The sequence below is a fragment of the Hylobates moloch genome, unplaced genomic scaffold (assembly GCF_009828535.3).
Source record: "Hylobates moloch isolate HMO894 unplaced genomic scaffold, HMol_V3 SCAFFOLD_15, whole genome shotgun sequence".
NCBI classification, from domain to species: domain Eukaryota; kingdom Metazoa; phylum Chordata; class Mammalia; order Primates; family Hylobatidae; genus Hylobates; species Hylobates moloch.
Window position 1 is genome coordinate 97,623,251 of NW_026652290.1, and position 14,278 is coordinate 97,637,528.

Here is a 14,278-nt window from a genome sequence, read left to right on the forward strand (position 1 = left end):
CCCCCCCGCTTCATGCCGCCGCCCCCCACGCGCCGCGTGCCCGGCCGCGCCCAGCAGGTGAGCCCGGCGGGGGGCGCGCCCGGGACCCCCGCGCTTTGTGCCCAGGGAACCCCGGCCCGCCCCGCGCGCGCTTGTTAGGGGGAGCGCGGAGGAAGTCGGGGCGGGGGCGGCGTCGGGGGGCGCCCCGCGGCCCAGGAGTCATTGTTCTCCAACTTCGCGCAGCGCCGGGGGGGCGGCGACGTGGAGGGGCCCGGACCTCGCCAGGCCCGCGCCGCCCCCGTCGGGCCGGGCACTTCGGGAAACTTTGCGCAGCCCCGGGCAGGGGCGCGGGGGGCGCCGGACGGGCTGTGCAACTTAGGCGCGAGCACCGTCCCCCCCAGCCCGGGCGCACGGGGACCCCGGGGCGCCCCTTTTCTGGGGTAGAGGGGGGCCCGGCCCGGGCGCCGGATTTTGGGGGGGAGCGCGCGGGAGGGGCGTCCTTTTGTCTGCGCGGGGAAGGTGCCGCGCGCTGCAGGCGCTGGTCGGGGCCGGGCGGGCCGGTTGGGGGGGGGGGGGGCGCGCGGGGAACATCTGCTCCGCGTTAATGCGGGGCGAGGCGGCGGCCGCGCTGCGAGCTTCAAAGGCTCCCGGGCCGCGCAGCCTGCACCGGCAGCGGGGGGGAGGGGGTCCGTCTTCCCGGGCCGCCTCCCCCCGGGAAAAAGGCGTTTCAGCGCCCCCACCCGCTTCGGCGCCGTGCAAAGTGGCTTCAAACATTCTCCAAGTCTCTAAAAGTCCTTGGGACGCCCCAGAAGTCTTCCAGCTCCCGTAGAATGCCCGTTTTAGCTCGCCACCCCCCAACTAAGTCTGTCTTAAAATCGGTTTCAGCTACCCCACAAAAAAGTGCGGTTTCGTAGTCCTCAAAAAAAGTCAGTTTCACACGCCCTCCAAAAAAGAAAAAAACTGAGCGGGGGAGGGGCTGCGCTGGGGCGCCCGCTTCACACCCGGCCTCCAGTTGGCAGACAAAGAGGGGATTTCTCTGCTTCTGAAGTTGGGTCTCCCTCGACCTCGGAGGCCCCTCCCCACCCCCAGCCTCGGAGGTGTCTCTCGGGCTGCCCCCGTCCCCACGTGGGGACCCCTGGGGAAAGTCGAGACTGGAGGGGCCTGGAGTGCATTTCTTTGGGACGGAGATTTTTCTCTGTACATTTTTTTGGGGGTGGAATGGGTTCCGGCAGGTGGATCCCCGATCCCCCATCCCCCATCCTAGAATGGGTCCCCCTGGGACCACGCGGGGGCACCCTGGTCTTGGAACCCTCTCCCCGCTCACGGAGGGCAGGCAAGGGATGTTGTCAAAGTTTTGCTTAAAAATAATTCCCGGATACATCCCGACAGTAAAGCAACCTAGGGCTGTTTTTTTTTTTTCTTTTCTGAATACTGTTGGGGTTTTTTGGGGGGAGGGAGATTGAGGGTGGTGGGAAGCTTTGTTGGTCCCTGCATAGGGTGCGCTTCCCCCCCCCCCCCCCCCTTTAACTCGTGAAGCTTGTAAAAGAGTTTCGTGGTTTTCTGACTTGTGGGTTTCCTTCATGTCGAATTTGGGGGCGACCTGGTCTTCAACAGGCTGTGACATCTGCTGGTGGGGGGGAAAATCACCAAATTTCCCTCGGGGCAGGGTAGGGCCGGGCTGTTCCTCCCCTTCCCGGGGGGTAGGGGGACCTCAGAGGGGTAGGGGGGCCTCAGAGGAAGCCCGGGGGTGGTTGGAAATGAGAGAGGTGGAGAAAGGAGAGGTTCTGGCTGCCCTGCGTGCAGTTTAAACTTGGCAACTTGATGCCTTGGTGGTCCCTGGGGGAGTTAGGGAGTTTATGTTTGCACACCCTCCCCCCATTTTTCAGACTGCCTGTGGCCTCTGGGGAGGGCTCTACGGGGACCCAGACTCTGGAATTCCATCTTCCCTGCTCCTGCTCCCAGGGCTCCCTCTGCCCCCAGGGCTCCGCTGGAACTCAGACCCCAGGGCGGTTGAGGGTTTTTTAGGCTGCTTCCCCACTCTGTGCTTTGACCACTCACACCTCTTCTCCCCTCCCTGTTTCTCCCTGTCCATCTGTCCCCACATCCACCATGCAGGCTTTCCAGGCCTGAGGTGCCTGCCCTGGCCCCAGGAGAATGAACCAGCCGCAGAGGATGGCGCCTGTGGGCACAGACAAGGAGCTCAGTGACCTCCTGGACTTCAGCATGGTGAGCCAGGACCCCTGCCCAGCCCCTGACACCCCTTTGCCCCCACAGTTCACGGGAAGGTTTTCGGGGGAGAATGTTTGCTGAATACTTCAGCGATGGAGACTCAGCTGTTTGGATGGGAGGCCCCGGTGGGGCTGGGGGAGTGGGCCGCTCTCACGGCAGTGCGTGTGCCATGGGGCTTTCGCCCGGACGCAGCATGCCACAGCCCACTGCTTTACAGATGGGGAAACTGAGTCCTCAGGGGCATGGTCCTGGGCCCCAGCTTGGCTGGGTAAGCAAACTGCGGCTTTGATCTTCTGATCCGTAAAATGGGCCTAATCAGAGTCGCTTACTCCGTTGTAGATACAAAAATTAACAGTAAATAAAAGGCCACTGCACTCCAGTCTGGTTGACAGTGAGACCCTGGAGACCCTGTTTCAATAAATGGGAGGGGGGCTGGGCACAGTGGTTTCCACCTGTCCTTCCAGTGCTTTGGGAGGCTGAGGCAAGAGGATCGCTTGAGACCAGGAGTTCCGAGTCCAGCCCAGGCAACATAGTGAGACCCCATTCTCGAAAAAAAAAAACGAAATAAAAACAAAACTCAAAAAAATTAGCTAGGAGTGGTGGTAGATGCCTGTGGTCCCAGCTACTCGGGAGGCCGAGGCAAGGAGGATCACTTGAGCCCTGGAGGCTGAGGCTGCAGTGAGCTGTGATTGCGCCACTGCACTCCCTCCTGCGTGATAGAGTAAGATCCCTCCTCGAAGAAAAGGAGGGGGTGCCCAGTACTGAGCAGACCACCCTCCGTGAACAGGGCAGGCACGACCTGCCCCATACAGGACTCCCCTGATGGGCAGAGGACACGGGCATGAAACGGTCTGGTTAGTCACACACGGGTGCTGAAGTTAAGCTGCCAGGAGCCGAGCTTGGTCCAGGAGGAGGCTGGGTTGGGATTGAGTGGGAATTCGCAGGCCACTCAGCAGACAGCAGCGCCACAGTTGTGACTGTCACGGTTATCACTGCGGAGCAGGCAGGCCCGGTGGGGAGGGCGGGGTGGCTCCCTCAAGAGTCTCAGGTGGTTGGATCTGTCCCTGAATGGCCCGTTTTCCGGCTTGGTGGATGGAGGCTCAGAGGGTGCTGGTCCTCAGAAGTCACACAGCTCAGGCAGGTGCAGTGAGGCTGGAATGCCGGAGCCCCCTGGGGTACCGGCCGCTGCCAGGTGCTGTGAAGGTCCGGGGCCTTGGTTTGCCTGCCGGCACAGTGGGGCCATGTGTTATGGGTTCCTGGAGAAGCCCAGGGACCTCGGTTTGTTTCTTCTGGTTCGTCTACAGATGTTCTTAAATCCTGCTCCCCCACCCCACGCCCAGTGGCAGCGTTTGGGGTTGAAACAGGTTGGGGGAGGCACTTTCAGTCTGAATTTAACCCTCCTGCGTGTGAGGCGCAGGCCACTGAGGTCTGTCAAAAACAAAAGTCCCCAAACTGAAACAACACTGGCCACCCTGCGGAAAAAACAGCCCAAGGGCCAGAGGGGCCAAGGCTCCGGAAGGGCCATGCTGGTATTTTTAAGCCCCGTTTTATTTTTGCCTCCCTGGCTGAGTAACCCGAGGTGCAGTTGGGTTGTTTTTTGTTAAACTGACAAGTCACAGACCGCTGGGCTGGAACAGACCAACGTTTTGGGGGAGGGGGCACAGGTTCAGCCCCAGGACCTGACTCCTCACCACAAGCCACTCAGCACGTCTCCCTGTCCCAGGTCGGAGCCGTTCCCAGGTGAGGAAACGGGCTGGAAGCGGCGAGGTGCCCGTCCTCTCCAGTCGTCCCCCCTTGGGCTTTACCCAGAGCTGGAGTTTCACCTCCCTGGCCAGGACGGGGAGGCAGAGGCAGCCCCCGTGACTGCCCGCAGCCCCTCTCTGTTCCTGCATACCTGCCCTCTGCCCCCGCTGCAGAAACTGAGTCCTGGGGGAAGCGCTTCCCTGGACCAGATTCGTATAAAATGGGAGAACAGGGGACTCCAAATACATACGAGGGAGAACTCTAACCCAAGCTGTTCCCAGCGCACCTGCGTCCTGCCCTGACCCAGGCCAGCTTTGTCGGGAGCGAAAGACCTGCCAGCACTGGCCTGGGCTGATGTGCCCTCCTGGGGTCCCAGGCAGTCCCTGGGCCTGAGTCGGGCTTCAGGGTGAAGGGGGAGCGAGTCCCTGGGACCGAGGCTGTTGGAAGCGAGCTCCCCAGGCCCTGCCGCGTGCAAGTCTCCCATGGGCTCTTGGGTTTCACCACATCCCACGCAGCCGGAGCCCTCAGTCCATTTCTCAGAAGAGGAAACTGATGCTCCGAGGGGTGCGGGGGCCGTTCTGGGCTGCTCATGAGGCCTGCGGAGCCCCCAGGACACAGCCCGGTACCCCTGTGGCCTGTGCCACGTTGGTGCAGCCCTGGTGCCCTAGGGGACAAAGCGGATAGAGACGCAGTTGGCTGTCCCCCACAGCAGGCCTTTGTCTCCCAAATGGGAGGTTGGCCCTTGGAGACCAGGGTCCCGGGGAGGCTGGGCACACGGGAACCTGCAGGAGGGGGTGCGGTCCTGGGCGAACACTGCTTTCAGCCTGGGCGCCACCTCTACCCGCAAGGCCGTTCTTCCTCTCTAGGGCCAGGTGAGAATGCCGCCTCCGTTTCCCCTTCTGCGCGACCAGGGAGTGGGGGACAACCCTGCTTCCTGGGTCCCCTTTGGACCGGTGGATCGTGGCCACAGGCGCTGTGCCTTCACCTCCTGGCTGGCTGGGGAGGGTGTTGGGGATCTTGGCCGCTCCTTAAAAAGCCCCTGGCTCTGATTCCAGCCACTTTGATCACTTGAGCCCCAGTGGGAGCCTTAAAACGCAGCCCCTTGGGGCAGGGCGGAGGCTTGTGTTTTTTCTGTGGCAGAAGGGTTTGTTGCCGTTGGCTTTTCTGGTTAATGCCGCTGAGCCCGTTCATCTTTAGGGACTTAGTGTTCTGGGGACGGGTGAGCCGGGCAGGAGGGAGGGTGGCAGTCCCACACCCCTGGCACCCAGGAGCTGGATCAGCTGTGGGGTGCAGCCTCTCCCCAGCCTCTCCAGCTTCCTGCCGGGCGCCGGGCTCCATCCCGTGTCTTCCTCGACCTGCTGCCTGTTTGAGCCTCGGCTTCCCCTTTTGCCAAGCAAACCCATACCCAGCCCTGGTAGGGGGGCACTGAGCCCTACCGCCTGCTCCAGAGCCTGCCATGCGGGGCCAGTGCACACACCGGAAGCGTGGAGCCAGCCAGGGCTCAGGCATCCGGGGACTCTCCACGTGTCCGCCTGTTGAGTAAACCTCTCACTTTTCAGAGCGGAGACGTAAAGACAACTTTGTATCCCTGTCAAGAGCTGATAAGTTGTATCGTTTGCCTAAATGGGATACGCCTCCGCCCAGAGCAAAGGCCGGGGGAACGGCGAGTTTTCAGGGGCAGGGACTCTGCCTGGCGGTGCAGCAGGGTCATCGTCTGGAGTTTTCTCACTCTGGGCGTGGGTGTCCAGGGTGCAGCGTCGCTTGAGGGCACGCAAGGCCTCAGTCTTCTGGTCGCTGATGGGACAGAGCAGGACGGGCCGGGCCTAGATGGAGCCCAGTCGCAGGTCCCTGGGCGTCCCCAGCTCTGCTCCCTGCCTGGGTTCGAGACTGGGACTGTAGGGTTTGGTTTGCTGCCCGCCCCGCTCACCTCTCCCCTCCCCTCCCTGCAGATGTTCCCGCTGCCTGTCACCAACGGGAAGGGCCGGCCCGCCTCCCTGGCCGGGGCGCAGTTCGGAGGTTCAGGTAGGACCCCACCTTCCTGCCGGCGCTCGTGGAGTGAGCAGATCAAGGGTCTGTTGAAGGTAGTGCGTGGGGCGAGGGAGGCTGGGGGCAGCAAAGGAGGGAGACGGTGGGGAAAGGGCCCCACAGGCCGGGTCGGGGGCAGCGAGCCTGAGGACCCCTGAAATCAGCTGCCATTGTCCGTCGTCCGTCCTGCGCCTGGAGCCTGGGTCTGGGGGCTGGGTGGGACTTGCTTTTAGGCGCAGGGTTGGAGCTGGGCCTGTGTGTGGGTGGGGACCTGGAGCATCCGTTTCTCCAATCAATCCACAAGGGGGAAACTGAGGCTCTGGAGGGGGCGTGGTGCGGGATCCTGGCTCTCACTGGATCCCACTCACCTTGTGAGCCTCGACCACTTTCATTTAAGCACGTATTAGGCGTTTGCTGTATGCAGTCCCAGCACCAGGGTGACCAGCCATTGTGGTTTGCCCAGGACTGAGGGGCAATTCCTGGGACCTGGGGCTTTGAGTGCTCAAACCAGAAACATCCCAGGCTGTCCTGGATGAGCGGGTCACCCTCGCTGGTGGCACGGCAGTGGGCGGGAAATATAGAGGAGACGTGGGGTCCAGGGGTTGGCCTGAAAATCACACTCTGGAACGTGGGCAGGGCTTCACAGCACGCCCAGTGAGGGCCAGGCTGCCCCAAAGCAGGACCCCCAGGGAAGGTCTCCGCAGAGGGCGTGTCGGGGCAGAGCCCTAAGGGTGAGAGAAAGGGGCTGTGGGAGCATGAGGGGAAGAATTTGCCAGGCAGAGAAAACAGCCCGTACGGACGGCCTGCGGTGGGACTGGCTGGTGGGGCGGGGTGGGGGTGCTGTGTTCGTTGCAGGGGCAGCAGGGAGCCCTGGAGGGTTGTGAATGGAGAGAGGGTCTAGTCTGATGTGCATTTGGGCAGCCCAGGCTGGCTGTCGACAGGATTTGGTGGGGGAAGTTGGGACGGGTGCCCCCGATGCTGCTTCAGAGCCACAGGTCTCTTTGTGGACATCAGCATCTTTCCGGGCAGTGGGGGCCTCGGGATTGGGGCCTCTGAAGCTGTGTCCTTCCTGCCTCCGGGATCTGGGTGGAAAGCGCCATCTTGCAGTTGTCTCCAGAATCCCCCAGGGGTGGGCCCTGACTGGAGTGTCAGGGTTTTGAGCGGTGGGCAGAGGGTGGTCTGTACTTGGGCACCTGCACCCTCACACGGAGAGACATCGCTTTTCTGCCCCCGCTGCCTCACACTGGCCTTCCCCTCTGCCTGAGGAAGTGGCCGCGGGGCTGGCTGGAATATGCTCCCTGAGGCTTGGAAATCCCCAAACAGCACCCTGCCAGCCCCCCGGAAACAGCCCCAGGAACCGCACATGCCGATGCTTCCCTGTGTGAGGCAGAGGGTCAGGCCCTGGGGGCTTCCTGGAAGAAGAGGCACAGCTCTCAAGGCCTTCCACCCTCATTCTCCTGGGCCTGTGCCTGGGCTTACAGCAGGGCCTGGTGGGGAGGGTAGGGTGGGAGGTGTCTTCCTTCATCTTCTGTCCTCTCTCACCCCCTCAGCCCTGGCGTGGACCCCTAGCTGTGAGGTTGGTGCCTGGGTAGCCAGAGCTGTGGTGTGTGGGCCGCCTGGCCCTGAGAATGCTCCCTCTGGGCTGCCTCTGCCTGGACGCCCAGCCCAGTCCCAGCAGGAACCTGCCAGTGTTTGCAGATGTATTTTCCGTGGTTCCCACAGAGTCTCGCCCCGTTCTCCAGCCCTGCCCCAGTGCCGCAGGTTGGGAGGGTCTCGCCTTGTCCCCCCACACATCAGGGCGGAGGCTTTGGAGGGCCCAGTGAGGCCCAGTATGTTGCATTTCTTGCCCTTGAGGGATGTGATGTGGCTGCTCCAGCCTGGGACCCCCCACCTGCTGGACACAGAGGGGTGAACCCCTCCTCGCTCAGTCCATGCAGTTAACGCCTTCCTGAGCCTGGAGGTGGTGGAGGATGCAGAGCTCCAAGGCCTGAGTTGGTGGCACCGTCCTCACTGCCTCCACTCCCCCAGGCCCCTGCAGGCTGTGGTGCTGGTCCTCCCGAAGCTCCCGCAAGATGGGCACCTGTTCTGTTCCATCGTCAGGTTCAGCAAGTCGGTGGGGGCGAGGGGCAGAGGGATCCCGGCAGGGCCCAGGAGCTGCAGTAACTCATTTCCCCCCTCCCGCTTCTCCTCTCCGAGGACCCAGGAAGAGGGGAGTTTGGGGCTCAGCAGGATAGAGGATCCTGGAGCTGTGGGATCCCTTCCCAAACCTCGGCTTCTTCCTGGAACAGTGGGTGCAGCTTCTTTCCAGGTGGGGCCTAGTTGGCTTCAGGGACCCCACCCTTCGCCAGGAGTCCCCAGCGCTGATGGGGTTCCTCAGCCGCGTTCTCCACCTTGGCCCCTTCTTCACGCGCCCTGTTCTAGCGCCCTTTTAAGTCACCTCGCTTTTCTTAAGTTCATTTGAAAGGAAGCTTTAGATTTGAGAACCAGAAGCCCAGGCGAGAATAAAAGGTGTGCCTGAAAATTAATTAAACATAAGCTTTGCCCTGTGAAGGGTCTGCTTGTTCTTCGATGTTAATTAATATCTAAAAATTGGTGTCGAGAGAGGAGTTAGGTACTGGGCGAGGGGGCTCATGCCTTTAATCCCAGCACTTTGGGAGGCCAAGGCAGGAGGATCGCTTGAGGCCAGGAGGTCAAGGCTGCAATGAGCTATGATTGAGCCACTGCACTCCAGCCTGGGTGACTGCGAGACCCCAACTCAAACAGAAAAGGGCCAGACACAGTGGTTCATGCCTATAATCCCAGCACTTTGGGGGACCAAGGCGGAAGGATCGCTTGAGCACGGGAGTTAGAGACCAGCCTGGGTAACACAGCAAAACCCCATCTCTACTAAAAATACAAAAATTAGCTGGGCGTGGTGGCGCACACTTGGGGTCCCAGCTACTCGGGAGACTGAGGCAGGAGGATTGCTGGAGCCTGGGAGGCAGAGGTTGCAGTGAGCTGAGATCGCGCCATTGCCCTGCAGCCTGGGTGACAGAACCAGACCCTGTGTCAAAACAAAAACAAAACAAGGCATTAGAGATGAACGAATAGGAAACCACGATTTTCTGGTTGTCTGGATTGGAAGACATTTAAAACGGGAATAATTTTTGTACGCCTTCTCCCGCCCACCGCCTCCCATTTTTGGAAACCCTCAGGCACAGGTCTCTGAGTGACAGCTCTTCTTCTGCCAAAAAAGACAGGATCTGAGACCATGAGAGACACCAGGAAATTGCTTATTGACAGACCAAAGGAAAGTTCTTTCCTAGTTTTCATTTCCCCATCGCTTTCTCTGTCCGTGCGATTGTAAGTGTGACACACACTCACAGTGAAAATCCACAGAACGGCACCTCTGGATTCTGCTTTAAGAGGAAACCCTGGGGGAACCTGGCGCATGGGTTATTTCCTCTGGGTGAGTGTCTGGGAGTGGAATTGCTAGGACCCTGCATGTTTTTTCACATTGAAAATGTCCCTTGTGCTGGGTGCAGTGGCTCAGGCCTGTAATCCCAGCACTTTGGGAGGCCGAGGTGGGCGGATCACGAGGTCAGGAGATCGAGACCATCCTGGCTAACACGGTGAAACCCCTTCTCTACTAAAAATACAAAAAATTAGCCGGGCGTGGTGGCGGGCGCCTGTAGACCCAGCTACTCGGGAGGCTGAGGCAGGAGAGTGGTGTGAACCCCGGGAGGCGGAGCTTGCAGTGAGCAGAGATCGCGCCACTGCACTCCAGCCTGGGAGGCAAAGCGAGACTCCATCTCAAAAAAAAAAAAGAAAACGTCCCTTGTGACCGGGCATGGTGGCTCAGGCCTGTAATCCCAGCACTTTGGGAGGCTGAGGTGAGAGGATTACATGGGGCCAGGAGTTTGAGACCAGCCTGGCCAACGTGATGACGGCACGGCCTCTCTCATTTAATAGGTGACAAAGATCATGTCCTTTGACCTGCCGCTCATTTGATTAATAGAGGGTGGTGGTCTTCTCGGAAGGGGATTGACCCTGTGGATGGCTTTTTGGTGAATTTTCTGTTACTCTCAGGCCCTCGTCCTTGAAGTTGATCCACTTTTTATTCTGAAGTCATTCGGGATTCACAGGAAGTAGCAGAGTGTTCTCCTCTCACCTAGCCACCCCCAGGGGTACCGTCCCGCCCACCCGTGGTGCCACGTCAGACCTACGAAGCCGACATTGGTGCCATCCACAGATCCTGATCAGATTCCACCAACTTTACACGCACGTGCACGCATGTGTGTGTGTGTGTGTGTGTGTAGTTCTGTGCAGTTTTGAGACATGAACCTTCCTCAAGCCCAGGAATCACCAATCTGTTCTTCATCTGCATGATTTTTTTTTTTTTTTTTTTAAAGACCAGGTCTCACATTGTTGTCCAGACTGGAGTGCAGTGGTGTGATCATAACTCACTATAGCCTTGGACTTCTGGGCTCAAGTGATCCTCCCACCTCAGCCTCGTGAGCAGCTGCGACCATCTAATTAAAAAAATATATGTTTTGTAGAGGGCTGGGTCAGCAGCTCACACTAGTAATCCCCAGCACTTTGGGAGATCGAGATGGGAGGATTGCCGGAGCCCAGGAGTTCAAGACCAGCCTGAAAAAGAAAAATTTCAACTGGGTGTGGTGGCTCACACCTGTAATGCCAGCATTTTGGGAGGCCAAGGTGGGTGGATCACATGAGACCAGGAGTTCAAGACCAGCCTAGTCAACATGGCCAAACCCCGTCTCTGCTAAAAATACAAAAATTAGCTGGGTGTGGTGGTGCGTGCTTGTCATCCCAGCTATTCAGGTGGCTAAGGCACGAAAAGCACTTGAACCTGGGAGGCGGAGGTTGCAGTGAGCTGAGATTGCGCCACTGCACTCTGGCCTGGGGGACAGAGGGAGACCCTGTCTGAAGAAGAAAAAAAGACTATAGATGGGGTCTTGCTGTGTTCTCCAGGCTGATCTTGAGTTCATGAGCTCAAGTGATCCTCCTACCTCAGCCTCCCAGAGTGCTGCGATTACATGTGTGAGCCGCCGTGCCCAGCCCAATTTTTCACTTTGAGTATTTTGTGTAAATGGAATCCTATAGTTTGCAACCTTCTGAGATTAGCTTTTATTCGGTTACATTAGCATAATTCCCTGGAGATCCACCCAAGCTGTTGGCTGTATCTTTTTTTTTTTTTTAATTGCTGCCTCTTTTACTTTTTTTAAGAGCGAGTTTTGCTCTTGTTGCCCAGGCTGGAGTGCACTGGCGCGATCTCAGCTCACTGCAACTCTGCCTCCGCCTCCTGAGTTCAAGCGATTCTCCTGCCTCGGCCTCCTGAGTAGCTGAGATTATAGGTGCCTGCCACCACGCTCGGCTAATTTTTTGTAGTTTTAGTAGAGATATGGTTTCACCACGTTGGCTAGGCTGGTGTCAAACTCCTGACTTCCAGTGATCCACCCACCTCGGCCTCCCAAAGTGCTGGGATTACAGGTGTGAGCCACTGTGCCTGGCCGCCTCATTAACTTTTCAGCAACATCCGTAATACAACAATTTACATCACTTTTTTTTTTCTTTTTGAGACGGAGTCTCACTCTGTCACCTAGGCTGGAGTGTAGTGGCGCAATCTTGGCTCACTGCAGCCTCCATCTCCCGGGTTCAAATGATTCTCCTGCCTCAGCCTCCCGAGTAGCTGGGATTACAGGTGCCTGCCACAATGCCTGGCTAATTTTTGTATTTTTAGTAGAGACAGGGTTTCACTGTGTTGGCCAGGCTGGTCTCGAACTCCTCACCTCAAGTGATCTGCCCGCCTCGACCTCCCTAAGTGTTGGGATTACAGGCGTGAGCCACCGCTTACATCACTGTTTCTTTTTTTTTTTTTTTGAGGGAGTCTCGCTGTGTCACGCAGGCTGGAGTGCAGGGGCGCGATCTCGGCTCACTGCAAGCTCCGCCTCCCGGGTTCACGCCATTTTCCTGCCTCAGCCTCTCCGAGTAGCTGGGACTACAGGCGCCCGCCACCACGCCCGGCTAATTTTTTGTATTTTCATTACAGACAGGGTTTCACCGTGTTGGCCAGGATGGTCTCGGTCTCCTGACCTCGTGATCTGGCCGCCTCGGCCTCCCAAAGTGCTGGGATTACAGGCGTGAGCCACCGCGCCCGGCGTCATTTGGCTGTTTGATAATGTTTGGAGGCGTCTCTCTGTCCACCTGCGCCAAAAGTGCTGGGATGCCAGGCCTGAGCCGCTGCGCCTGGCCCCGTTCCGCTCTTTGATAACATTTGGAGGCGCCCGTCCTTCCACCTGCGCAGGAAGGCTGAGGGCGCTGCGGTCCCCAGTGCGCCAACTTTTCGGTGGTTTCTTTGTCCTTGACTCGGCTGCCCTGTGCATTTTCTCTCTCATTGATTTTTCTTCTGGAGAATCTGCTTCATTGGCAAATCGATATTGATCAATTGATCAATTTTCTGTGTATCGGCATTTCTTCTCTTTCTAAAGTTTTTGGTGACTTTCAGATCACAGGCCCCCTTTGCTGACTTCTGCCCCTTTCCGTTCTGTCAGTGGGGTGTTGAGGGTTCCGCCCCGTGAACCCCATCCCCTTGGTTTCCATAATGCATGTTTTTCTCATATTACTGACATTTGTTAGTTGTTTTTTTTTTTTTTTCCTAATTTCCTCTTCAGGTCAGTTTGCTTCAGAGGTTTCTGAGTTCCGAGTTGGAGGTCCTTTCTTGATTTCTAAGTCTCCAGTGCCAAAAATCAGCTTTGGCTTAAACGGTAGCTACTGTTGGGAGGATGCAGAGCTCCTCCGCCGAGGCTGAAACATGGATTCTTTTTGTCCTTCTTCGTGAGTACTTGAGGGATAGTTGGATGTGGAGCTGCGAGGCCTTTGAACCGTGTTTAGATTTTTTTTCTTTTTTTTTTTTTTGAGACGGAGTCTCGCTCTGTCGCCCAGGCTGGAGTGCAGTGGCGCAATCTCGGCTCACTGCAAGCTCCGCCTCCCGGGTTCACGCCATTCTCCTGCCTCAGCCTCTCCGAGTAGCTGGGACTACAGGCGCCCGCCACCACGCCCGGCTAATTTTTTTGTATTTTTAGTAGACGGGGTTTCACCGTGGTCTCGATCTCCTGACCTCGTGATCCGCCCACCTCGGCCTCCCAAAGTGCTGGGATTACAAGCGTGAGCCACCGCGCCCGGCCCGTGTTTAGATTTTTAATCCGTTTAATGTCAGGCTGAGAGCAGCACCATCCCCCTCTGTTCTGTTTGTCGGTTTCTCTGTTGACGTATTTGGATGTCAGGTTTGTGGGCTTGCGTGGGCTCAGACAGTGGGATTTCGTTGTGGGTCCAGCCATTGTCAACAACAAAAAAAACCCTTCCTTGGCTGGTGGTGGTGGCTCACGCCTGTAATCCCAGCACTTTGGGAGGCCGAGGCAGGTGGATCATCTGAGGTCAGGAGTTCAAGACCAGCCTGGCCCACGGGGCGAAACTCCATCTCTACTAAAATATAAAAAATTAGCCAGGCATGGTAGCAGGTGCCTGTAATCCCAGCTGCTTGGGAGGCTGAGGCAGGAGAATCACTTGAACCCGGGAGGCAGAGGTTGCAGTGAGCTGAGATCGCGCCACTGCACTCCAGCCTGGGCGACACAGCGAGACTCTGTCTCAGAAAAAGAAACCTTCCTTGAATTGAAACTTTGATATGAACGTTGCAACCCTTCCTTTTTGTTGGCATTGCTTGGCAGATCTTTGTGCGTCTGGTTGTATCTCCTGAGTCGCTTGTTTCAGAACTATCGTCGGCACCGTGTTTTTAAATTAACGACGTTAAGCACCCGTCCATCTTCATTCTCAGCTTTTCCTTCCATTATCTTATTTTATGTTTTTCCATCTGTGTGCTTCTGACTCTGGATTGCTTCCCCCAGTGCGTGTTTTCTGAAGCTCTGTGCTGCTTTGCGGCTCTGCCAGTGGGTCTTTTCTAGTTTTGAATAACACGTTTAAGGCTGTGATTGGATAGCAGTTAGTACTCTGCGTTGTGAATAACACATTTAAACACTCTGTTTCTCGCGCTCTCAACTTCCAAAGTGAAATCGCATCTGCCCTCTTCTGTGAGAAGAAAATTGAGCCTGTGTATTTCTCTTCCCTGCTGGTATTTGCTACCAATAAATTGCTACTTTTAAAAAACATTGTCCGAGGTGGGCGGATCATGAGGTCAGGAGATCGAGACCATCCTGGCTAACACAGTGAAACCCCGTCTCTACTAAAAATACAAAAAAATTAGCCGGCCTTGGTGACGGGCGCCTGTAGTCCCAGCTACTTGGGA

General features: G+C 57.6%; 1 protein-coding gene across 13 annotated transcripts in view; it reads left to right on the forward strand.

Annotated features, from left to right (window-relative positions):
• TCF3 (transcription factor 3) overlaps positions 1 to 14,278 on the forward strand; it is a 41,876-nt gene continuing 27,598 nt past the window's right edge. For 3 of the 13 annotated variants that reach the window (XM_058428507.1, XM_058428508.1, XM_058428511.1), the window contains exons 1-2: positions 1,739 to 2,205; positions 5,901 to 5,973. In XM_058428507.1, the coding sequence (XP_058284490.1) occupies positions 2,134 to 2,205; positions 5,901 to 5,973 (145 nt within the window). In that variant the 5' untranslated portion in view covers positions 1,739 to 2,133. Of the gene's footprint in view, positions 58 to 1,737; positions 2,206 to 5,900; positions 5,974 to 14,278 lie in introns of those variants that run through there. The other 10 variants (XM_058428504.1, XM_058428509.1, XM_058428510.1 and 7 more) reach the window with 5 other exon arrangements.